This window comes from Tenrec ecaudatus, chromosome 16 (assembly GCF_050624435.1).
Source record: "Tenrec ecaudatus isolate mTenEca1 chromosome 16, mTenEca1.hap1, whole genome shotgun sequence".
NCBI classification, from domain to species: Eukaryota; Metazoa; Chordata; class Mammalia; order Afrosoricida; family Tenrecidae; genus Tenrec; species Tenrec ecaudatus.
In genome coordinates, this window is record NC_134545.1 from 91652492 (window position 1) to 91678243 (window position 25752).

Below are 25752 nucleotides of genomic sequence, written 5' to 3' on the forward strand. Positions count from 1 at the left end.
CGGGTTGGGGGGTCACCACAACATGAGGAAATTTGTATGAAAGGTCACGGCATTAGGAAGATTGAGAACCACTGGTTTAAAGAATTATCTTTTAGTTTTTTCACCTGAATAGGTTAACGTCTCAGCTTTAAATTAACAACAGGTGTAGGAAAATTATCGTCCAACACTTTGGTTTTGTCCCAATGAGTCCTTTCACGGAACCTTGACTTCTCTCCCTGCTTCTCTGACAGTGATTACTGTATTCCTCTACTCAGCCTGGCTGCCCCAAGCAGACAGAGAGCACGAGGGAAATGTGTCTTGCACCACAAGTAGGAAACAGTCGATGTTTTGATAAACAGTCTCACATGTAACTATTGCACTAGTGGGGCTCCTTTATTGTTCCCTGAGGATACACTAGTGCCTGAGGTCAATGCCCATGAAAGGACGGCCGGTATTCCTATGAGCAGGAATTATGGAAACGCTCACTATAACGCACTGAGGTCAAGACGCACTGGTATCACTGACACTGCTGCTGATTACATAATCTCTGCAGTCGGTCAGTGGGGTGAGAGACTAAGGGAAAGCACAATCCGCTGAGTGACAGCATGTGGGTATGAATTGTTACAACCTGCTTGGAAAGTAATCTCAGGTATGTACTAACAGAAACACGTATATTTTCCACAGAGCACTATCATCTTTATGATTCTATCGTACTTTATAGAGACAAAACTTTTACAGTGTAAGGGCATGTTAACAAAAATGTTTATTGAAGTGATTGTTACGTTGTACTACAAATTAGTGAAATTGAATAAAGGCCCATCTGAAATGGACTGGAAAGCTGCTGCCGCCTAAGCTGAGAGAGACCACACGAAGGTGCTAGACTGGTTGCAAGACTATTGAGTGGAGTGTTGGGTTTATCTAAACCTCCAATGGCTCGTCTATAAAGCACATTTGGTAGTGCTTTAGCTTCTTAGGGTGACCCCTAGTCTGTGGTGTTGTGGTACTTGTGTGTTGTTATGAAGCTGGAATCTGTGCTACCGCATTCCAAACACCAGCAGGGCCATCAATGGTAGACAGGTTTGAGCATGAAAGACCTGGCAATCCATTTCTGGACAAGACTGGGCCACTGACAGCCTTATGGATAACAGTGCCCCACTGCCTGACACACATCACACGGCGTGCCCTTCAGGGTGGAGGACACATAAAATGCAGTGGGGCAAGAGCGGCCTCGTCATCATTAGGTAAATCTTCTGGCTTCAGGATGAAGTAAAGCTTTCAGGACCTCCATTTGCTGGTGTAGCATTATTTTAAAGGAAACAGCTATAGATTATTATCCAATACTAACCAGAACACGGAACGTACAAAGTAGGCATTTTAGAAAACTTGGACATCCTCAAACGAACATAAAGAAGAGCGCAAGCATAAATATTGATATCCTTGGTGTAAGTGAGCTGAAATGGGCTGATATCAGCCATTTGTGTATCGGATAATCATGTGCCGAATATGACAAAAAGAAGAATGGCATCGCTTTGATTGCAGAAAGAACATTCCGTGATCGATTGATCTGGAAAGGCAATGCTATCAGTGATGGGATCGTATCCGCATACCTACAAGGAAGACCTGAAAAGACTATCATACAAATTTACATACTGATCACGAATGTTAAAGGTGAGGAAATGGGAATTTTTTTTTTACCAACGTCTGTAGCCTGAACCTGATCAAATATGAAACCAAGATGTAGTGATGATTACCGGTGAATGGATGAGGAAGTTGGGGAGCCTTGACAAGACATGGCTCTACAGATAAAAACAACACCAGAGACCAAATAATAACCAAGATTCAATGATTAACATTTTGCAAAACCAGTAACTTATTCATGGCAAATACCCTTCAACAACACAAACGAAGACTGTTTACATGCACCTCACCAAATAAAATAGAGAGAGGAAACAAACTCACCCCATTTGTAGAAAGAGACAAAGGAGCCGCTCCTTTACAGCAGTCAGAACAAGAGACCAACTGCAGAAGAGACCATACATTGCTCAAGTGAAAGTTCAAGAATCTTAAAATATTTTTACGAAGAGAAAAATACCACCTCGAGTAGGTCCTACCTGTGGCAGCTACATAATCTCCTGTCAGCTTGTGCATAGGGGTGGAGTCTAGCCTACCAATCAGAGCATGGCCTTCTCATGAGGATTCCGGAACTTCTTCTCTTCCGCCCTGGAGGCAGGACACGCTCTCTCTGCTTGTCTTCCTGCTGACAAGCCAGATGGAGTATGCTGATGGAACCAAAGGAGCCACATGGAGACCCACGCTAGTGCTGAGATGCTTCCACCACCACTGGATCCACAAGACTTTCCACCCACTGGCCTGTGATCTTTCTTCCTACATTCAGCATCATTGCATGTGTTGCATGAATCTGAAGAGGATTTTTAGACTGGTATCTGACATATGGGCTAATATCTGATTTATGGACTTAATCTGGACTGGACTGGGATGTTTTCTCAATATTCAATTGCTCTTTTATATAAATCTCTCTCTTACATCCATATGATTGTCCCTGGATTTGTTTCTCTAGTCAACCTGGACTAACATACCACCTAAATGTAGACATTACCTCAGGAATCGATTGGATGCATTAAACACTAATGACCACAAGTAGAGAAATCATGGAATGGTAATAAGCCTCATACATGAAGATACTAACAGACCATTTTAAAAGACAAGGAGGAAAACAAGACCACAATAGATGGCAAAAGAAACTCTGAAGAAGAAAAACAAGAAATGAAACTCTATTATGTGCTCCTGAACATAAAGGAGCTGAAGCAAAGTAACCGAGAAGATTTCAAATAGTGACTGAAGAAGGCACTTTATTGAATAAAATGTGCGAAGACCTGGGGTTAGGAAAGCAAAGGGAAACAAGGTTTGTATTTATTGAGCTAAGAGAACTGAAGAAATACTTCACTAGACATCAAGGAAGAATTCTGTGGGAAAAATAATAAATGACACAGGGAGTATCAAAAAAGAGAGGAAAAATACACGTCACTGAATTGGTCAGCATTCAACTATTGCAGGAGCTAGGGTATGATCAAGAACTGGTGGAACTGGAAGAAGAACTCGGAGCTGCAATGTAGGCTCGCGTGCAAAACATGACTCAGGAATTTAGTGAAGGTCAACTGCAATGTCCCAACCAATGGGTCCATCACTGGAGGTACTCGCTAATCTATGCTAAGAAATTTGGAAGAGAGCCGCCTGGCCAAGTGACTGGAAGATATCTGTTTTGTGCCCATTCTAAACAAAGGTGACAAAACAGAATACAGAAATGATGAACAATATACTTGTTATGTGAGCACAGGTACGTGAAATGTTTTTGAAGATAAATAAAAAATGGCTACAGGAATGTATTGACCAGGAACTGTCAAATATTCAAACTGGATTCAGAAGAAGAAAAGGAAGGAGGGATATCATTGCTGATTGAAGATGGGTCTTGGCTGAAAGCAGAGAATACCATAAGGTGTTTATCTGTGCTTTATTGGCCATGTAAAGGTATTAGATTATGTGAATAATGACAAATTTAGAATAACATTGACAAGATTGGGAAATACAGAACACTTAATTACACACATCTAGAATCTGTGTATAACAGAAGAGCTATTCTTTTAAAAAGCAGGGGAAATAGTTTCGTTTAAAATCAGGAGATGTTAGGTGTCAGAGGTGTTTCACTATATTAATTCAATTGTTACTCGGAGCAAATAAACTAAAAATCCGCATTGCGTGTAGAAGGATGTGGCATCAAGCTTGGAGAAAGGCTCATTAACAACCAGCGTGATGCAGGTGGCACCACCGTGCTTGCCCAAAGCAAAGAGGACTCAATGCACTTGTACTAATGACAGTCAGAGCCCAGAGCGTTCGATATGAATTACACCTCAAAATAATGAAAACAAAAATCTTCACAGCTGAACCAATAAGCAACATCAAAGATGTGACTCCAATCGTCAAGAATGGCATTTCACTTGGACCCTTGATCAATGTCTATGGAAGCAGCAGCCAAGAGATCTAAACTATGTTACATTAGAGATACCTGCTGCAAAAGATCTCTTTAAAGTGGGAAAAGGCAAAGATGTCACTTTGAAGACTAAGGTATTCCTGACCTCAGCCTCCTCAGAGGCATGTGAAAGCTAGACAATGAATAAGGAAGACAGAAGAATTGATGTCTTTGAATTACGACGCTGGAGAATAGTGTTTAGTATACCATATATTGCCCACAGAACTAAGGAATCTGTGTTGGAAGAAGCACAGACAGAATTCTCCTTAGAAGCAAGGGTGACAAACCTTTGTCTTGCATGCTTTGGAAATGTTAGCAGGTGGGGCTAGTCTTTGTAAAAGGACCTCATGCTTAGTAAAATAAAGGGTCAGAGAAAAAAAATGAAGCTCTTTGACAAGATGGGTTGACACGGCGGCTGCACGAGGTCAAGCACAGGAATGATTGCGAGACTGGCTTCGGCCGGGGCAGGATTTGGTTCTGCTGTGCACAGGATAGCTATGGGTCAGAACTGACTGGGAGGCATCTAACAATGGAACTTTACAGGGTTGGGATGAGAATAAAAATCCAGTTCCTGACACATATCACTCACTGCCATCAAATCAAGTAGGAATCATAGTGAACCTCCAGGCCAAGGCAGAATTGCCTTTGTCAGGTTCCAAGACTACAACTCAGCTGGAGTAGAAAGCTGCGGAGGAGCTGGGGGTTTCAAACTGCTCTTAGCAGTCCAACATGCAACCACGATGCCACAAGGGATAGATGCGTGTTAATTACACATGCAGCTATTTAATGAGGTATGATGGTAAGGGAAAGATATCTTGTTGTTAAGGAGCCAGTTCAAACATCATTTTTTATTCAAAATGAAATATGTTTACACGTGGCTCTGCAATCAATGGTTGACTTCAGACACGTGCTCTCAGCCTTAATTTCCGTAGGGTGCTTTCAATAAAGGAATACTCTGTGCCATGAGGGGGGAAGAAATTCTTCGGAGGTCAAGAGTATAACAACATTTTAACAAAACTTAAGTGGACATCTTCTCAAACCATTGAAGCTTTACAAGTTTAGGAAGACTTTCCCACAAACACCAGTTTTTAGACATATCAATCTTTTTAAGGAAGATCGGAGTATCTCAAAGATGAGCCATGAGAGACTATCAGACCCAATGAGTGAAGAAACTGTGGCTGCAGTCCAGAGACTGGTCGTGCAAGACCAGAGAATTACCGGTGTAATAACTACTGACGTTGGGCTCTCACATCGTTCCATATGTTCAGTTATAAGCCAACATCTTGAGCTCAGAAAATGTTCTGATTGATAGGTACCAAAAGAATTGCACACACACACACACAAATCAGGTAGCTCCAAGAGCTAATCCTCCTATCAATCTTTTCGGCAAGATTAAAGCTAAGGAAGATAATTTTATGGAATGAGTTTAAGCTCGGCATGAGTCTTGGATTTACCACTATGATCCAGAGAGGAAGGTCCACTGAAAATAACTTCCATCTACGGAATAAGCTGGGCCAGTAAGACTGAAGCAGAGAAGTCAGCTCAGGTTATAGTGACTGACTTTAGATTTCCAAAGGGTCCTCTTGAGAGATATTTTTCCATCTAGAAAGGATGATCACAGAGACATCCTATGAACAAGTTTTAAGAAAACCGAAAAGAAAATTGTTTGAAAAGGATAGGCAAATTGTGCCCAGAATTTTCTTTGACTCCCCTTCATGGCAATGGACTTGCTCAATCCTCAGGAGTAACAAGGGCTGTCCTATGAGAACTTTGTTGGGTTGGAAATGCAGGTGCCCAGCAAGGAATCACACCTGTTCAAAGATCAGCCCTAACCACATACTCTATCGTTCCCACCATGGAAGCATTTTGGAGATATACCATATATACTCGAGTGAAAGCCAACACACATATCAGCTGAGGCACCCAGTTATACCACAAAGACTGCATTTAAAATGTGCTGGAAAACTTGGCTTATACATGAGTATATATGGTAGTCAGAGGTTTGGGTCGTCCTTTTGTATGTGGATCTGAAAGTGCGACCATGAATCTGAGAAGTCCGTCCTGTTAGTGAAGAGCTAAGACAAGAGAGTCCAACGGGTCATGTGTCACTGAAAGAGAATACGCATCTAGTTCCCTCAAGAACTGCCTAGGGCCTTCCTACAAGAACTGCCAAGACTCTTTGGAAGAGCTCTGACGACCTTGTCAAGGAGGGAAGAAAGAAATATTCTCTGTAGATCAGCAGTTCTCAACCTGTGGGTCACGATGCCTTTGGGGGTCGAATGAAATGACCCTTTCACAGGGTCGCCCCATCCATCACAGTAGCAAAATGACAGTGATGAAGTAGCAACAAAAATAATTTTATGGTTGGGGACGGTCACCATAACATGAGGAACTGTATGAAAGGTTTGCGGCATTAGGAAGGTTGAGAACGACTGTTCTAGATGTTTACAGTTTACATATTTCAACATTTAAGGTTTAAAAATTCAACTTTCAATGAAGTCAAACGAGCCAGCTCTGTCAAGTCCCAGAGCTCACACACTATAAATTGGAGAAGATTCTGAGTTACCCTTAATTGTTCTGCATTAGATTATCTCCCTTTCCCTCTCAGTTTGACTCTCCCAGGCAAATATCCCCACAAAACAAAACAAAATCAACAACCTGCTCTAGGATTAAGGTGTAATCAATGACAAGACCAACTGGGAGCAAAGGCTCATTAGTTTAGCAGCATCCCTCTTCATCAGCCAGGGCTTATTGATCTCTCAAGGTTGAAAGTCCTGGGACATTATGGCAAGGTCACCTGTCTCTCAGCCTCCCCCTACGTGAATACCCCAAAGTCAAGTCTACTGCCCCTTTGTAAACTCTCCAGCTGGTAAAGGCTGACAAGGAACAGGGCTTTATTGTAAAGGGCATGTTGCTTGTTTGTGAGTTATGAAGTCATTTTTCCAAAGGGTTTCAAACCAGTTCCTCCCAGTTTGACTCCCTACTGAAAACTGGTATTTTGAAGAAGGCTTCAAAAAGACCCTGGAAAAATGAAATTCAAAGACAGTGGAATTCTCTGCAAAGTTTTTAGAGCCCCATCACATGCTGATCAGAACCTACAATTTAATAAGGAGATTTTTGTAGCGCCCCATGGATTCTTATAAATTCTATTCTTATCTATGGAAATTCAGTATATCCAGGGTAGAAATGCAAATTCTCAGCAGGAGGTTCAACTTAAAGGAACTGGTGCAAAACACTGTTTTCCTGATGTGCAGTATTATCCTGTAGAAGAGCAGACGAATCAGAAAGATGCTGAATGGCTCTCTCTCTCTCTCTCTCTCTCTCTGATCAGGGAAAAACAGTATTATACTAGGGTCCCAGGTCACGTGTGGTTCTAAACTAAGTGTGTTGAAACACGTTTCCGGAGTGGATGGCTGTGGATGAGATCTCTCAGTATCACACTAAGACCGTGCGAGGGTCCCTTGTGAAACAACAGACTCTTTGTCATGGGGGCGCATCCTCGAGGTGAGAGCTAATATCAGGTGTCTAACCAAACTCACGCGCACACCTGCAACACACCACAGTTACATAGATCCTCCCTCACATGAAGCCGCCTCACAGGGTTCACACGGAGCACATATTTTAAGGGAGGGCGGAAGACCTCACAGATAAGTTCAAGACTTCACGATCAGCTCAGGAGATTATGATGACTGGATTTGGGAGAGTTCAGTGGGGCAATTTTCATAAATGTTTCTGAAGAGCATACGATAATAAGAGTTCATTAGGAAGAAGCTTTAAAAAACTAAAAACAATAAATTGGTGAGGAAAATGCCAGGAAAGTGGCATCAGGAAATGTTTTCCCTCAGGACAAGGGACCTGCTCATTCTCTGAGAGAAGCACAGCGTCTCCTGAGAGAATTTCATTGGGCAATCTGACTCCATCTACCCTATCGCCCTCATTGTGCCCCTTCAGCCTTCTGCTTGTTCCCCAAGCTCGAAGGGTATTTAAAGGAGACACGACCTGAGCCCTCAGGGATGTGAGAACTGCCCAGTGAATGTGGTATAAATCTAAGAGTGCCACATCCATTGGCGAAGGGATGGAGAGATGGGAACACCACTTTCAGCAGTGGATAAACCTAGATGGAGGCTATGTGGAGAAACAATCACTTCACATTTTGTCACTTCTGTGTAATAAAGATGTCTAAGATTTTGCAGCAATACTTTTGGACAAACCCTCCGTGTGTGCATTTCTACAATCTTGGACATACTTACCTACATGAAATATTAGTCTGGTTGTGGACAGAAAACGTCATCAGAAGGCAGGAGGGACTGTGGAAGGTAGGTGGGCAGTATATGCAGTGTTAACTAACAGCTGCGAGCCCATGTGCTATGACTTGCCAGATGTGAGTCTTTGGACACTCTGTAAAAGATGAATTAATGGATGGCATGCACTAATGCACGCCTAACACTCAGCTTGAAAACTGATGCAAAGTGAGGGCTTAATAAAGGCTAGCGTTTACTGTACCACCATGGCTATCATCACCACCACTGATTTTCAACAGCGAGGCGCTGCGTTTCAGGGCTTCAAGTCCACTCAAGAAGAGAAAATATGCATCTGAGCAACGCAAAGAAGCGACATGGATCCCTCACCTTTATTACAACACTTATGGCTCTATGATGGTTTGTCTACATACATTGGATTTCTCTTCTTCTGGGACCTGATAGCCCTAGGTGGACGCGTAAGTACCTTATCCACATAATAACACGAGGCAGGTCACTTGCCTGTACTTTCCTCTCTTGCATTAACTGTCTATAGACCTTTGTCCCCATGCTGCTGCTGATCACCTTGAAGACAGAATCTATATGCAACGTACCCACTCACCTTCCCTTCTCTGTACCAGTTGACTCTAGGGAACAGAGTTAATCAATACATCTATGTGAAATGAGGAAAGGGGGAAGAAAAGTATTCATCGAAGACCAGACAGTGGAGATAAAGCTATAGGATTCATGGATTTGTCTACAACAGCAATTTACTGAGCATCGTCTGGGCAGTAAGTGTTGTGTCCGGCACGATGGTGCTATGAGGAGGTCTAAAACACAGCCTGGACCCCAAATGAGCCCCCCAGCTTTTGGTGTAGATGGGTGAATGTAGAAGAAAATACAAGAAGGGACAGAAGAACAGGAGCTCACCGTGGCTGGTCTAATCTTCTGCGACTAGAGCTGTAGTTAATGGCCTACAATGGAGAGGTGTACTGTTCTAACCACCTCCACACACCCAGCCTGTCCTCCTCCTCTGTGAAAGACCCTTCGGGAGTGTCCCTAAGTTTGAAGCCTGGGCACCCCTAAGAGCTCAAAGCATGCAGCCTTAGCAAAGCACAGGGGCAGTACTCCATAGATGAGACAGCTTCAAACACACTGGAGGGAAATTCCACTATCTTTTCAGTCCATTGTGTCAGGAGACTTTTAAAGCCATTGCATATATATAATCACTGCCCTCAATAAAAGCAGGGGATAGCAGATCAGCCCATCCTTTGCCTGATGCCGCCTGGACCAGGTGTCCCACAGCTCCCTACAATATCACTATCATGACACATACAGACTGAAGCACAGGCACCTGCTTGTCTGACTCCACCGGTGGGGCTGATTAATATCCAATCCTTGTGTATCTAGTACAGTGCTCGCCATTGAATGGGAACTACATAGAGGGAAAATGGGTTAACAAATCCAACAGAAATGGCATTTTGCCCTCCACCTATGAAACTGACCTGGAAATGGAAAGGTCATCAAGTCATTGGTATTGGACCTTCCCAACTTTCAGCCTCTGGAGACTGCACCTTTCAAAAGATCCCAAACAGAAAACCAAGCTCACTGCCATCTAGTCGCTATCAACTCATAGCAACCCTATAGGACAGGGTAGAACTGCCCCCGTGAGTTTCTGACACTGAAACTGCTTACAGGAGGAGAAAGCTCCATCTTCCTCCTTAGAGTGGCTAGTGGTTTCGAACTGCCCACCTTGCCCAACATATAACCACTGTGCCACCAGGAAGGCTGAATGAAAAGTAAGGACAGGTGACTCCGTTTTTATTTCATTAAATGATACCCTCCCTCACTCCCGGCCCCACAAGATCAGAAAGCGGCATTCTTCACCCTGAAGCATCTGCATAATGCCCATGAGAGAAACCGAGGGATAAGTTCCCAGGATGACCGCTCCTCCACCATCCAGCCTCCTAGAGAGAGACTGCGGTCTGCTGAAGCCCTCGATCCCACGGAGACCAAACCAAATGCTTGAACAGTTACACTGTGCAGATTCTATTTCATGGGTGAAAATGAATTCTTACAATTTATTTTCATCTCATGTGTACATAAATTAGAGAAATCTACTAAGGAAGCATGCGCTTACTCAGAGTCACGGAGTTTCTAATTGAAGGGATTCTGCTTTTAAATAATACAGGAGGCGTCAGGCACTAAAGAACTGCACTTTCTAAAGGCTCCTACACAAATCCCACACTTTGATTTAGTTATAATTTCCTTGGGACAGACCTGCATAATTGACCTCTCAGTGAAGGAAGGCAACAGACCATCTAAATGCCTGGCAGCAAATAAAACAACAGGGTCAGTCCTTTTCTGTGGGCTCCCAAAACACAAGACAATTTATTCAGGTATCATGTGCACGCACGGTGTCGGGTGGCAGAAAAGCGACGTTATGTGAAAAACAATTTCACCAACCAGACGTAGGGGTACTGTAACTTCCACTGGGATGTCTGATCAACTCATGGCTGTCAGCATCCATGAGAACTGCATTCCCCAATATGGGCTGGTGCTGCAAACACAGTTCCTAGGTCAACCTGTGATGCACCCCACTGCTCCCAAAGAGAACCGCCGCAGATGAACTTACTAGGGGTGAACACTGACTTCCCAGTCTCACTAGATCAGCACTTCTCACTAGAGCTCAGGCCTCAGGCATAGGGTTACTGTCAGTCCAGGTAGGGCACACCAACTGATGAGTGAGGAAACCCCCCACTGATCTTATATCCCGGACCCCCACTGGCAGTTTCCAGAGCACTCTGTGATGTCTATGTGCATTTTCCTTCAGGATGGGCTCCCTGTGGGAGTGTGTGTGTTGGGGCTTGGATGTATCATGGAGTCTCTGTAGCCATCATCACCACAAGCCCATGGAGCAGTCAGGAAAGTGTCCAGACTTGCCATCTGACCAATGACCACAGAAAATACCCCCAGTTGCTCCCACCTTCCTGGATTCAGGCCCTTAAGGTGCCAGGGTGTCTGTAACAATAGAATTTAAAGATCAAAGAATTTTACACAAATTTTTTGAGGACCCCTTCATATTCTGCGCCCATATTCAGTGAGTGGCTTTGTCCCTAAAGGATGTGTACTTATTCCTTTGAAAGGGTTTTATTAAATTATCTGTATATGACAATCCAGGGTGGGGCCCAGAGAAGATCACCTGCAGGTGTGTGTGAGCTCACACCTGCATGCTGTGATTGAGAACACAGAACCACACAAGGAACAAAGGGAAGATCACTGCACTGGGAGCCTGTCTGTGTTCTTCACACCTAGGGTGGGGTGTCTATTCCCTATATTGAGGTCTCTCCTTTCTTTCTGTTCCAATCCTCTCCCAGGTTTAGCAGGAATCATGATGGCCACCTCCTATGCAGGGAACAGCCTGAGTGCACCATAAACCAAACCCACTGCCTTCAGGGCCAGTCCAACTCCAAGAGCCCCTGAGACAGGCAGCATGGCCCACCAGGGCTTCCAGGCTGTGACTCTAAGGGAATAAAATTTCTTCCAAGCAACACCTGGAGGATTTGAACCAGCAATCTTTCAGGGAGTAGCCAAGCAATGTTTATTTATTTTTTTAAGATCATTGTATTGGGGCTCTTGAAACAATCGACACATCAATTGGATCAAGCATATTTTTATACATATGTTGCCATCATTATTTTCTAGGACTCTCTGCAGTTAGCAGTCAAGCACGTTTAAAAGGGCTCTGGAGCAGCAGTCTGTAAGGAAGGGAAGTGTTACTCTTGGGAGATGCATTTCTGAGGGCAACGTGGAGCCAGCCCGGGAAGAAGGAGGGACCTTCAACCAGCCACCTGAGAGGGTAGAGCGGCTCATTAGAGCAAGAGTCAGTCTGTGAGCATTAGCTCAAAGCATCTACCTACCTCCAAAGCGAGCTCTCGGTGATGCTCCCCAGGTTATAGTCATAGAGCTTGGTCAAGATGAGAATCACCTGAAGGCAGAAGGGAAAAAAATACATCACGGTTAGTCTCAAACAATTACAGTCGCTTAGAACTGACAGAGCCCAAGGGAGGGTTTAGGAAATCGCTAATAGGTGCTTAACATAATTGAACGGATTGTTCCAGCCTTGCTTCACTGGAGGGAGAGGGTTGGCCTGTGCTTTCCTCCAAATCCCTCAGGCCTTTCCCACTTCCCACCCTTTCCCCTCTGGGGAAGGCTCTCAGATCTGCAACCCGCCCCCCAGAACAGTCAGAAAGGAGGCCGGTGACACCTGAAAGGTAGGTAGTCTGAACTCACCAACTGCTTCGTGGGATGTAGCAGCCGGTACATGTCAAGGTTACAGCCTTGGAAGCACCGTGAGGCAGTTCTACCCAGTCCTATACGAGTACTATGAGTTGGAATCAATTCAAGGGCAACAGTTAAGGCAGCCCCGAGTAGAACATTGGGTACAAAAATGAAGTGATGCAGTTGCCAGCCTCATCACTTACAGCTGGACCACAAAGGGCAGGTTACTTAACTTCTCTGAAGGGATGCATATCCATCAATTAAAGGTGATCGATAATGCCGCTCTCCCTCTAAAGGTGGCTGTGAGGCATTCAGTAATAAATAAAAATTACCTTTTAATTAGCAAGGAGTTCTTAAATGGTAGTTCCTTCCCAACTCCTCTATGGGCTAGGTTTGACCTTTTTTTTTTTTCCCCCTTGGCGTTGTAGTGGTTACAGGCTGGCTTGCTGACAGAAAGGTCACTAGTTCGAAAGCACCAGCCACTCTGTGGGAGAAAGCGAGGCTTTCTACTCTAGGGAAGCTTTACCGCAACCCACAGGGCAGTTCCACACTGCGATGTACAGAGTCTCAGTGAGTCAGGATTGACTCCATGCACAGAGTTTTCCAGGGTTGTTTTCTCAGTGTCTAAAAAGGCCACGGGACAGAAGCCACAAAGGGTGAGCGAGCCACATGAGTCTAGCAGGTTTCAACCTAGGTGTCACAGAATCCTGAAGCTTTTAGAATTTGGAGGTGCTCTATGGGAATTCCAATTTAGAAATCAGCAAGTCAAACCAGATCCTGGGCAGGGACAAGTGCCTCCCATGTGCTTAGCTTCAAGGCAATCCCTCCTCAGACTTTCAAGGCCACAGTTTCAACTTCATCTGCAGAAAAACCAAAGCCTTCATTAAAAGCTCAAGATTTTGTCTGAGGCCAGATGTCAAGAATTATAATACCAGGTCCAGGAATCTGTGGTCCAGTTGCAGACCAATGCAGTCATCAAAGATGAAGTTGACTGAGAGTTGAACGACCCTTTCCAAACCCACTGCAGCCCAAGGCTCCCCTTGATGTCCCCAAAGACCACCGGTCGTGGGCTTAGGAGACAGCAGCGTTCTCTTGACCACTGACGCACCATGCAATACTCCACTTGCCTGATGTGTCCGTCCACTTTCTAGTACGACAGTCCTAACCAAGAACACGTAGCCCTGTGCCTGCCAATTCAGCAACCGCCACCAAAAACTGTTGACAGCCATGTCCGGCTCTTCTCTCTGAAGGCCCAGGATCACTTCCAGCCACAGTGAGCAAGCACAGAAGGATCGATTCTTGAACTCCAGGGTAATGGAGCCAGTGAACCTTTCCTGCCACCCCAGGACTTGATGGACTGAAGTGCCCGTATCCATGTGCAGCTTCTGAGCCCTGCCTTCCCAGCCAGCACACCGGGCTCTGTTCCAAGTTCTTGGAAATGGAGAGCCAGGGTGGGGAAGTCACACTGATCCCTGAGGTCCTCTCCTCAAAGGTCGCCCCCCTCCGAAACCACAGCACAAGCTTCCTTTCCTCCAAGGTGCAGCTCAAATCGTGCTTCAGTAGCGAAACGTGAGCACGTGCGAGGTGCCGAGCCCCCCGCGGACACATCAGATGGTGGGCCTGCGGTGGGGGCATATGCTTAGCGGGTCCGTGTGCCAATTAAGTTGCTCCACGTGCTAAATTTCAATCACCGTCCTCCCAGGAACACTGATCAGAGGCAGCGGGGTGCTGTTTGTTGGAAGACACAGACGGATGGGGCCGCTTCACCTGGGTACGGTTTTGCCGAATAGGCCAATAAATCCCCCACCAAGAAAATGGGGATGTGGGCATAAAGCATTTCTAGGTAGTTGCTCTCCTGATACAATACGGCAGTAAACTAAATAATGAAGTTCAGCTGGTCACAGGCCGTGTCCCCCATTCATCTGACGACGGAATTCAGAGGCGCTGCGGAGAAGGGAACCTCTCACCCTGCGTGTAATGGCGTGGAGCCGCAGGCAGTGCGGATGTTGTTGAAGCAATTCCTGGGGCAGGCAGGGAGGGTGGGGGGGCGCCGAGCAGGGGGAACCTGCTTCTTGCTGCTGCTTGTTGGGCTAGTCAAAACGAAAATACCAGTGATATACTCAGGCACTTGATCAATACTGCACCAGAACCAGCGTCTCGATGGCACGTCAACGTATACCGGCTGGCATCAATCTGGTTAGTCTTTCTGTTTCGGAATGGGAGCAGGGAGGGCTGCAAACCTTTAGGTGGGTTTTCAATCAATTATTTCAGATCTCGATGTCTCCTCTTCTCCTTTTCCTCCCCTTCACAGCCTACCTCTATTAGTTCCCACCCACGCCAGGACAGCGAGTCTTCACTATGTGAGCCTGAAAATGCTGGCTGGCTTTTCTTCTGTGCACGAACTAACACTGCTATCGGAAGGACTCAACACCTGTGAAAGGCGCTGGCCACAACCAAAACGCAGCCCCAGCACCTGGGAACCTCTATTTGTACCTGGAACAGTGTGTGTGTGAGGGGGGGGGGGATTTGCCTATTTTAGTCCTGGTAATTATTCCTTTGTGTGACTTGCAAACTTAAAATAATATCAGTGAAACTTTAGGCAGTGAAATTAGACATAGGAAGGGTACACTTGTGTAGATGGGCATTGTGGTTTCCATTGTACAGGAAAAAATGTTCATGTCCAGATTTAAATGAGTTCCAGTTGCTAATGTTTCGTTATAAAACCCATCAATGAGAACAAGGCCGGTGTGAAGAATCGATACATATGCACATGCACACAGAGAAGGGGATAGCCATCAGTGTCTCGGTATCTTCTCCATCTTGTTTTATAAATATCAAAATGACCCAGTACACTTATACAGTAACATTGCATAGTATCAACATTCATTATCATAAGCTATGGTCATATAGTGATGATTTAGAGTCTTCTCTTATTCTTGGGGTGTTTTCTTTGGCAATCTATGATGCACCTTTTTATGGCTCAGCATCACTGCCTCCATTGGAATAGGATCCCAGCATCCCATTGTTTAGGAGGCATTCTGGTCCTGTAAAGAGTTCCATTCTGGGAAACCCACAGGGGATATTCTACCCTGTCCAACAGGGGCGCTGTGAGTCAGCACTGACCATGGTAGATGGTAGTTTGTTTTCACAAAGTGGCATTTCCTGTACGCCTTTAAAGTCTGGTCTCTGTTGTCCCCACTGACATCAGCCCTGCTTTTCTGCTGTGGCTCCTCCTATCCACACCTATTGCTCATAAAGCCTCTGGACAGAACTCTATTCTGTGTCATTCTTAGGTAGAGAATGTTGCTACCCAATCACCAACCACCTATTGTCCTAAAATAATCCAGAAACGGTGCAAGGGTTTGTACAGCATCCATGAAGGAGTGAGGGAAGGGGTTCCCTTCCTAGTTCTGAGCCAATTTTTATCAGTGGGACTCCCAAAGGAGTCTCAAACAACACTTTGCCCAAGGATTCCCAATGCTCTTAGTGAGTAATCCCACCAACTTTACCTCTTGCACTCCCCTGTTCCACAAGGGGTTAAAAGCCATCACAAAAGACCCCATGAAAGGAAGATGCTAATTATGCCACCCTTGTCCAACCCACAGGGAAACCTGGTGGCACTATGGAATCAGGATCGCCCTGCTTGTCACAAGGCTGGCAGTCAAACCTGCAAGATGCTCTGAGGAAGAAATGTGAGGTTGGTCTACTCTTGGAAATCCTTCATAGGGTCACTGAGTGAAAATCCACTTGACATGGAGTTGTCTGATCCAAACTCTTTTCTGTGACTGCTGTCCTTGCTATCAGGTCAGATCTGACTTTGTAACAACAACGACAACAACAAAAGCCCAAATAATTTCCTCTGTGGGGTATCCTCCTCACAATCTTTGCTATGTTTCAGCCCCTTGTTGCAGTCACTGGGTGCATCTTGTTACAGGTGTTTGATTGCTCACTACGGCTGTTTTTCCAAGTCTGATGTCCTGCTCTAAGGACTGATGTCTAAAGAACATGTCCAAAATCCATGGGATGAAGTCTTTCCATCCGAACTTCGAAGAAGTCTTCTGGCTCTACTTCTTCCAAGACAGACCTGTCCTTCTGCAACAGTCTTCCCCAGCACAGGACCTCAGAGGCAGTGACTCGCCTTCAGTCTTCATGGCTCACTGCCAGCTCTCACCTTCATGAGGGCATTGAAAGTACCACGGCGTGGGGTCAGACACTCTAGTCCTCAGAGCGACACCCTTGCTTTCTAACACTTTCAAAGTTCAAGTGCACTAATGGGGATTAGCAGAAGCCAGTCAAAAGTGTCCTGTCACATCAAAATGGCATGGTAAGCTGTATCTTGAAGTATGTGTGAAAACAAATTAACCTAAATTAATACACTGACAGTCTCCATTATGCCAATTATTTGCCATGTAACACCTTCTGGTGTGACAGCATAGTTTGTTTGTTTTTAATTAATAGGAAATGTAATTTTGAAATGGAATATACACCCGACATCTAAAGAATCCTGGTAACACCTTCAAGTAACATGTTTTTAGCAGAGCATCTGAGGGTGTACCCCAAATAAACCCGAACTGTGCTGGGTGCAGCAATGTGTTCATAGTACGCATTTTTCTCACCAGGCAAGCATCCAGCAACTCGCTCGCAGATAGCTCACCCAGTGGCGTCCCCTGGGAAGGTTCTTGCTGGTCACAGTGAATTTTTTTCATAAAAGCAGTTTCACTCAAACATCGTTTTTTGTGATGACTGATGTAGGAGAACAGCATTTGGCTGTGAAATGTTGTTTCCTACTCGGGAAAAATGCCACAGAAACAGTTGTGATGTTGAACACAGTTTACAAGGACAGCGATAAGGATAAAACTCAAGGAGAAGAATGGTTTTCTCATTTCAAATAAGGTGAAATGTCAATTGATGACAAACCTCATTCTGGACATCCGACAGCTTCCCAAACGGATGAAAATGTGGACTTGTATTTGGAGTTTGTTCCAACAGGTCAGACTGTTAATCAAGCTTTCTATTTAGAGGTTCTGAAAGAATAGCATAACAGTGTGCTATAAAAAGGCCTGATTTGTGGCAGGCAGGAGACTGGTTTTGCCACCATGACAATGCATCTGCTCATGCAGCCATTTCAGTGCACCGGTTTTGGGCAAAAAAACAGCACGCCTCTCTTGCTCCACACACCTACACCCAACCTCATCTGTGGGGCTTTTTTTTTGTTGTTTCTGAGAATACAGAGGAACACGAAAGTCAGCGATTGACGACACAGAAGAGGTGAAGAAAAACAGGGAGGTGCTGTCAGCCATCCGCACAGGTGAATCTGAAAAATGTTCCCAAGAAGGGAATCACAGATTTGACAAATATATTAAGTGTAATGGAGAGTAAGTACTGTGAAGGTGATAAGGTTGTTTTGTTAAAAAAAAAAATTAGATCCATAGCTTTGAGGGGGAAGTTCCATTTTGGAACTGCCCACTCACATTTTTAAAACTTTTGTATGAATTCCTACAATGTTGAGTACCAAAATTCATTCCATACTCTTTTAGCATAGACAGTCTCCAGGATCTTCTGAAGAAAAAGCAGTATCATCTCCTCTTCTTGTAGAATGAGGACTTTACCCCTGTGGATAGGGATGGTGGCTTCACAGAGTTGCCCCTTCCTTCACCCCCAAGGAGAATGGGCACAAACTGGTGTGAACGGGAGAGCAACCTTGTTGGAAGCAGATGCCGAAGAGGAAAAGTCTTCCTTAGGGGCTCAGTTGGCCTAGCTTGTGGATGCTTCTGGTTAAATCATGAATTTGGGGTAGCTCTAGAGAACCCGTGAATACTGAAGACTCAAGTTCCAAGAGGGCACGTGGTCTGGCCACTGCCTGTCACTTCATCTCACCTTCATCTCAAGAAATCTCAAAAAAACTGGGACATGTCTCTCGATTTTTTTCAATTATTAATAATTTGCCTTCTTTGTTTTTCTCTCTCAGTGGCTAATTCTGAAAGAAGAATTGAGTCTCAAAGGGTTGTCTGGAGTCCCTTGGCCGTAAAGTGATGGACGACACATTTCCTGACAGCCCAGTCCCTGCATGGCCCTCCACCAGAACACAAGGCATGTTCCTTTAGCTTTTCTCAGCAGTCATGAGTGATTCAGGCCCCAGCTGACCAGGTGTTTCTGTAATTATAACACACCGGGAGATGGCACAGAACCCAACAAGGCCTATCGTCATTATTTCACCTGTGGCGGGTCCCAGTCCCACTCAGGTGAGCAAAGGGTACCTGGCCACCTCTCCCTTTCTCCTGCTGTGCAGCAGCTGCAGGTTGCTGGGCTTTCCTCGTTGCTGAAGCTCAGGTGGCGGCGGCCACCTCTCTCTTTACCGGAGCAGCTAACCTGACACCAGTCAGCGTTTGCACAGACGTGGATGAAAGAGAAGATGGGGGCAGAAACATACAGGGGCATGAAGAGACTTGGAACGACCTCTCCTGGAGATTGAGGAGTAGGACAGGGAATGAGGGAGGGTCTAAACAGCCAGCACTTGGCTTCGTTTTTCATTGTTTTCTCCGCACACCATTTTTAGGTCAAAGAAGCAATCCCACGGCAGCGGTTTTCCAAGAAAGCATAATACTGTTCCATCTTGTGCCTCTCAGTCCAGGAAGCATTTATTGAACTTTCCAAGAAGAACCAGGGCTCTCATTCTTTTGGGGGAGCCACAGTCTCTGAAGAATCTGATGTGACACACGTTATGAGCATCCAACAATGAGTTTAACTTTAATGATATCACTGATCCCCTAATCCTCTGGGATCATGAATTCAGGAGAACAAAGGGTCTCTAATGCCCTCAAAATGAGAACTCTGTTCAGAAGAGTTTTCAGCTCAAAAATTCAACACATTTAATTCAATACACATTTATTAAGCCCTTGGGAGGAGGCAGAAATAAAAATGTGTGTCATGTGCCACCAAAGGAGAATCAGACATGGGCCTAGAGCCTGGAGGCTCAGTCTGGTGGAAAAGCAGGCTTGTGCGCACCTAAGCACAAAGCAGGGACTACAAACGCAAGATAGAAAAGTGCAAGAAGACAGGTGTAACCAGGAACTGGCTCAGACAAGAGGAGGTATTCAGATCTGATGAGAGTAGCTCATTGGGATTCAGAGGCAAATGGGCAGGCCTATAACCTACCAGTCTCTATATTCAAGATGATTCCTGCTCAGGGCAATTCTATGTATGTCAGTGGGGAAACTCCATTCCAAAGGGTTTTCCGTGATGGAGCTGGTGAGAGCTGATCGTCAGGCCTCGCTCCCCAGGCACCGCTGAGTGGTTTCACCTCTCCAGCACTTCAGTTAGCAGTCTCACACTTGAATTTCACCAGATGTCCCACCCAGGCCCTGGGAGTATTGCAAGGGAAACACGTGTGAAGATAGAGGCCCGGCGGGGGTGGGGGTGGGGGGGAGAAGCTCATGAAGTATTAAGCAGAGGTTATGAGTGAGACCTGACAGAGCATCAGGACAGACAACCCTTTTTGCCTCTATTGTACAGAGTTTTAACATTGTGGCAGTGCCTTCCCTAGAAATAGCAGATTAGAACACTTGATTTGGGGTCCGGGTTTAGCGGCCATTATCTGTGACTGTGGTTTAAACAGCAAGACACCAAACACTAACAGTGACTCAGACAACATAGGTGCATTAATTCCTGGTGGTGCAAAGGGTGAAGCATGTGGGTGCTAACTGGAAACCACCCCACATCTGCACAGGAGAAAGGCCTGCCAAGCTGCAACAGAAAAGTGGGAAAAGGGAGACGTCGGACTGTGTAAGATATGACAGAATAATAATTTGTAAATTATCAAGGGTTCATGAGGGAGCGGGAAGGGAGGGGAAATTGAGGAGCTGATGCCAGGGGCTTAAGTGGAGAGCAAATATTTTGAGAATGATGAAGGCAACAAATGTACAAATGTGCTTTACACAATTGATGTATGTATGGATTGTGATAAGAGTTGTATGAGCCCCCAATAAAATGATTAAAAGAAAGAGGAGCTAATAGCAAGGGCTTAAACAGAAATAAAATGCTATGAAAATGATGATGGAAACATATGTACAAGCATGCTTGATACAACAGATGTATAGATTGTTATAAGAGCTGTAAGAGACCCCAATAAAATGATTAATTTTTTTCAAATAAAATAAAATCCTATGGGACAGTTCTACTCTTTCACAGTGGGTTGCTATGAATTGGACTCAACTCAAAGGCAGCCAAGGACTCAATCACATCTCCTATAACAGAGAAAGAGGTCATGATGTCTTTCAGGACACAGACGATGGCCTTATTTCCTCTCGTAAGGTGCCAGGACTTGATGCTACTTCCCCTTTTGCAGGGTAGCCTGAATCATTTCTGGGATCCAGCACAGATACAGCTGCACGCAGCAGAGGATGGTTGAGTCCTCATGCCTATCTGGTTTCCGGCAGGCTTGTGTTTTTTAATTAGAGCTCCAACACTTTCGCCAAAGTCCTCTTAGCAAAGTTATTTGGGTATCACTGCCCAGAATGGACCCCCCTGCCCACACCTGGCCGTTAGCGTACTGCAGAAGGAGGACTCGGCGTTTTCAGTATTTCCCATGGTGGGAACTGAGCTTTCCCAGCAAAGACCGAAGGGCGAGGGGCTGCAGCACTATCTGCCTGGCTCATGCACAACGGGACTGTGGAGCAATCACTTAAACACTGATTCCACTTCATCTTTTTTAAAATTGAGGTACTATCGCCCCCCTCTTTCTCTCAGAATTGTGTGAGGCAAAAAATAAAGCCACGGCAACCACCATGAAAGCTTTTTGTAAATATTAAAGCGCAGCGGGAGCGTAGTTATTACAACGCCGTCATTACGCCGTTACTATCTACAACATCTAGCATCCAATGGATGTCTTTTCTCTGTACCAGACAACTTACCTTATTCAGGGTGCTACATGACATTTTTATCTCTAGTCTTCATTTTCCTTTCTGGCGAGCACATCAAGTCACAAAGCAGCTTAGTCACTTCCCCGACTCAGCTAGTACAGAAATGGTGGACCCAATAAATATGGAGCGACACAACAACAAAAATCAATCGAGGCTGATCTCCCCGAATCAGACACTTAATCACTGTGTTCAGTCGTTCTCTGATAGTTTGCTATGCTGGGTCTTCCTGTTAGTAGGCAGCAAGGAAGAGCCATTGGCTTTGATCAATGCCTAAGTATTGATAGCAGACCTGATGCAAGACAAACATGGTCGGTGGTCGTCACAACCCGTTTCTAAGTCGTATGCTGACCCCCTTCCAAATGCTCTGTCACATAATAGACTGCCTCGAGCCGTTAGCATTTTACAAGCCTTTCTTCAATGACATGTTTGTCACTTTTATTTAGTTATTTAAATTTTTGATGCTAGAATGATCTTCATTATGAGCTGATCCTTCCATTTAATTTACTATGGAGCGTGGCAATTCCCAGATCAAGAGTTTCCAACCGTGAATGGATAAGCATCTGTCTTCAGAGTTCATCACACTGGTTTACGGTATTCTTGCCTTAAGAAGATTTAAGTGAGTATATAGTCTGGTTACATTTGAGTCATCGAAGACCAGAGAAATCAATAATTGTTCAACTGGCTTATCAGACCCCAGAGGGAAATGAAAAGATTGGTCTGTTTAACAAACATGAGCTGCATGTGCCTGCGTGAACAATGCATGCATAGAGGCACGGACACAAGTAAGTGCACCGGGACCAACAGAGTTCAGACAGGTAAGAGAATGCATCAAAACAAGAGTTGGCGAGCAGAGAAAACAATAGAAAGAGTGGGCTGACTAGGGGGTGTGGCGTGAGCCAGAGAACAGAGACAGACTTTGTCCCCTGGCAAGTCCTTCATCTTCAAATGACCTTCATGTTCTGTAGCAACCTACACATCATTTAGGGATGTGTTTACTTGGGTAACGCCCTTGCAAGGTACCCAATGACAGTGATTTAAACACTCACTGCTTCTCCTTTGGGGAAGCAGAATACAAAGCAGTCAAGAGTGATTCAGACAGAGATAGGAGTCTACAGATAATGGAATCAACTCAGACAAGGAGGAGCGTATCAAAAAGCTCTTGTGGAAGCTGGAAAATCCTGTTCTATAACCTGCTCTGCCCTGCTTGCTCCAGCAGCACATGCACCAGAATTGGAAAATCAGCATCATGGTCCTCCTGTGCAAGGATGTAAATGTGTGGAGCCTTCCATACCTGTGGGAATCTAAGAATGACTGACACACACACCACAGACCGTACCTGAAATGGGAGGGATGAACTTGTTCACGAACACGTGGATTCTCATGGAATGCGTCCATAAGCAGAAGGTCAACAGAGCCCTCAAGAAGCTAATCTGACAAAGGCTAGTAAGTCTAGGACCAGGAAAGTACACAAGTGCCTGGAAGAATGGTCCGGGCAAAGAAAGAGACTGATCATAAACACTCTGTTCAGGGAGGGCCAACGAACCAAGCCAAACCCACTACCACTGAATTCATTCCAACCCAGAGAGACCCTCTATATGGTTTTCATTTATGTAAATCTTTATGGGAGATTTACACCCTTCTCTCATGGAGTGGCCAAGAACTAAAGTTCCCCTTCTCCTGTCTATGAATGGAGTGGGGGTGGGGGGTGGGGTTGCATTGGGTAGCTAATTGCAAGCTCTTTGGGTCACACCCACCAGTTCTTTCACAGGGGAAAAATGAAGCTGGCTGTTCCCATGGACTTAGAGTCTCAGAAGCCCTAAGGAGCAGTTCTGCTCTGCGCTCACAGGTCACTCAGTGTCGGAATGGACTCAGCAGTGGGTTTATTTGGGTTCTCCTGTGGGTACACAGTGGCCTCAATAGTTATGTAAATCAACATTCATAGAGGAAGTCTTTGTCTGCCTGCCAAAAACAAAAGGTCTGCTATGTTCTTTCTCTGATTCTGTTTTTCTGTAGGGCTAGAGGTCATTTATAGCTGAAGGAGGAGCCCAAGGCTGGACCGCCTGGCTGTGGCACCTTGTTCTTGAAGCTGCCATGGGAGCAAGGCTGTAACTTTCACTGAAGAACCCATGTCTCCTTCCCACCCTATGCTCAAAGTCAAGTTTTACTTAGTCTTTTCTGTTAACATCAAATGAATGCTTGTAATCATCAGACTACAGTCAGAGAGCTAGATCCTATATGCATGCCTTACACAAGGGCACGAGAGACAGGGAGAGATTCGAGTTTATCCATCTGGGACGTCTCCTAGACCTGGAGGAATTTCGGAAATCCAGTTTGAAGGCACGGACTTTGAACTTCGGCTGTACTTCTCTTCACATCCAGGGATTCCGGAGCCTCACAAAATGCTTTCCCTCCAAAATCTACTCAGCTCAAGATGCCAAACGAGACGGAGCGATGACGCTTCAGTCTCGACTCCTTCTTTCTTTCATTCTACACCCGCTCCTCCTTCACCCATCTTTCTCTCCTTTTCTGAACAGTAAACATGGAGAATAATTTTGTAAGCATACATTCTTACTTACTGGTTACACGTGGCCATTGTCCTCCTTCCTCTAAGTAAATTACTCTGCCCTAAATGATGCTCTATTTTAACCCACTAGAGTACATCATAGAAGGTGGAAGATACTAAACTGCTTTAAAAATGTTACAATTTTTTTGTGGAAGAGTCAGCTGTTTGCTTCCATTCTCTCAAAAGAACATCAGGATAAAATAATTTTATGAAATAAGAGAAAGGTGCACATTCAAGTCAAGGTGTCTCTCTACACGGACAATGGGATAGAGAAATGAAGGAGACTTAGACACAAGGCCAAAGCTTCAACCTGAGCTTAACTGGAGCCAGAGTAGGGGCAGAGAAGCAGGCTCCTCAAGAAACTTTTGGGAGAATAAAGGTCATGGAAACTATGTAGACGGTCTTGTCCAGATCTCTTTTTATAGTTAAAGAACAAAGTATAAATCATGCGCTCATCTCTCCCAACCCCACACCCCACTACAGGCTCAGGAGAGAATGGAGACTGGATCTTCCTAAACGTTCATTCAAAGCCAGGTCATCTGATCCATAGCCGCAGAAGCACCGACAATGCAGAGAATTCACATGGTGGAGTTGCAACACAGGAAAAAGAAAAAGTTTATTGTCTTATCTTCTCTCTGAAAGCGAGGAAACCGAGAAGAAAGGGAGACCATTTAGTGGAGATGTACAACCTAAGCCTGGCTGGAGAGGAGAGGAAGGGAGGAGAGGAATACAGAAAGCCCTTTTCAACTCCCTGATGCGATGAGCTGAGGAAGATGGATCTCAGAACTCTCAAATCACTATCTGTCTGAATTACAGGCACTATCTAAATATTAAGGCTCTTCTTATGTGAGAACCCACACACAAAGTGAACACACCATTGAGCAGCTAACTGCTTGCTAATGATGAGGGGGCTCCATCTGTTAATACGCTTCCTTAGATGTAGCGCCAATACATAGAAATGAAGCACATCTCTCCCTTTCTACTTTCCCATCTTGGTCTTTATTATATTATCCAAGGATGGTCTGATGAGGTCGACTCCATTGTTAAAAGTATTATTTCTCAAGCTTATCACAGAATATTTACAGGAAGCGGATAGATAGATATATTCTGGTGATCCAAGCGTCACAACATGAGCCTCTATAAACACTAGACCATCTCAATATCTGTACAATCCTATCGTCATGGTTGCTAGTCTTAGTATATGGTATTGTTGTTGAAAACAGTGTGTCTTCCTTTTTCTCCTCTTCATTTCTCCACTCATAGTAACTTAATAGCACTACGGAACCACCAACGATAAAACTCTAGAGAGCCAGGAAGCTATTTCCGCCCCCCCCCCCCCCAATTACTAAGGGGAAAATCTTAAAATGGGACATGAAGGAAAGGAAACCTTTTATTTTCTTAACATCAAATATCAAATAAACACATAACAAGCAAACAAAAACCAAACAGCAGCAGACTTGTTTAGCAGATGTTCGCCTTGCCTTGGCAGAGTGCTAAAGTGAAGTGGGACTCCATTTGCCTAAAATGAATTTCAAAAGCTTAAAAACATTGCCTTACCCCTGAACTTTCAAAAACATGCTGAAATTCTAAAGTTCACTATATTGAAGAAAAGTTTCTCCTGGAGAGAAATTCTATAGAAGTTACTAGGGGCGGGGGGAATGGTCTTTTCATTTCGTGCCAAAATCAAAACGCTTCTAGATGATTCTAGTTCTACGTCTTGACACCAGT

General features: G+C 44.8%; 1 protein-coding gene across 4 annotated transcripts in view; it reads right to left on the reverse strand.

Annotated features, from left to right (window-relative positions):
- SORCS1 (sortilin related VPS10 domain containing receptor 1) overlaps positions 1–25752 on the reverse strand; it is a 630965-nt gene that overhangs the window by 386677 nt on the left and 218536 nt on the right. For all 4 annotated transcript variants that reach the window (XM_075534299.1, XM_075534300.1, XM_075534302.1 and 1 more), the window contains exon 2: positions 12183–12250. In XM_075534299.1, coding sequence (XP_075390414.1) covers positions 12183–12250 — 68 coding nt within the window. The remainder of the gene's footprint in view (positions 1–12182; positions 12251–25752) is intronic.